The sequence below is a fragment of the Penaeus monodon genome, chromosome 28 (assembly GCF_015228065.2).
Source record: "Penaeus monodon isolate SGIC_2016 chromosome 28, NSTDA_Pmon_1, whole genome shotgun sequence".
NCBI classification, from domain to species: domain Eukaryota; kingdom Metazoa; phylum Arthropoda; class Malacostraca; order Decapoda; family Penaeidae; genus Penaeus; species Penaeus monodon.
The window spans coordinates 38,734,381-38,734,992 of NC_051413.1; the positions used below are offsets into that span (position 1 = coordinate 38,734,381).

Sequence of the window (612 nt, forward strand, 5' to 3'; positions counted from 1 at the left end):
CAAGGAATACAGACCGTGTGCGTCTTCCTTGATTCCTTTTGTGGAAATATGTGGCTTTGAAGCAATAAAATGGGATACAGTTCTCTTGTTCGTTTCTGATGTAACAAAAAAATAAGGGGAATCCTAAATAACAGAACAACGTATAGATTTTCAGTTGATAAGGCTGGATCATACATTTGACAAAACCAGTTAGTCTGTGCTATCACGGACGCTTCTCCTTTGCTACACATGGATAGAATGATCGTAAATATAAACACTTTATATAAGTATAGCCCTTAATCATTAAACATGCATACATGCACGCATATAACACATATGCACACATTTAGCCACACACACGCAGTTACAAAAATACGGCATTAGGTAATTATTACAGACTCCCATCACCTGAGGGGAAATGACTAGCGTCTGGAGGTTTACGAAGGCTCCCGGATGAAGCAGGCAGTGGTTGTGCTTCGTTATGTTGACCAGGATCAAGGTCTGGAGGGTTTCGCAGCATTCGACGCAAACCTAAAATGGAAACAAGTGTGAGGCAATCAAAACGCATGCCACTAGATACATCACTTTGTTTAAATTCAGATGTTTATAATGAGATGCAATTTCAATTTTTTT

General features: G+C 39.1%; 1 protein-coding gene across 1 annotated transcript in view; it reads right to left on the reverse strand.

Annotated features, from left to right (window-relative positions):
- Positions 1 to 612, reverse strand: part of LOC119591574 — a gene marked incomplete in the record, with an annotated part of 18,606 nt that overhangs the window by 4,074 nt on the left and 13,920 nt on the right. The window contains 1 exon segment of the mRNA XM_037940336.1: positions 388 to 510. Coding sequence (XP_037796264.1) covers positions 388 to 510 — 123 coding nt within the window.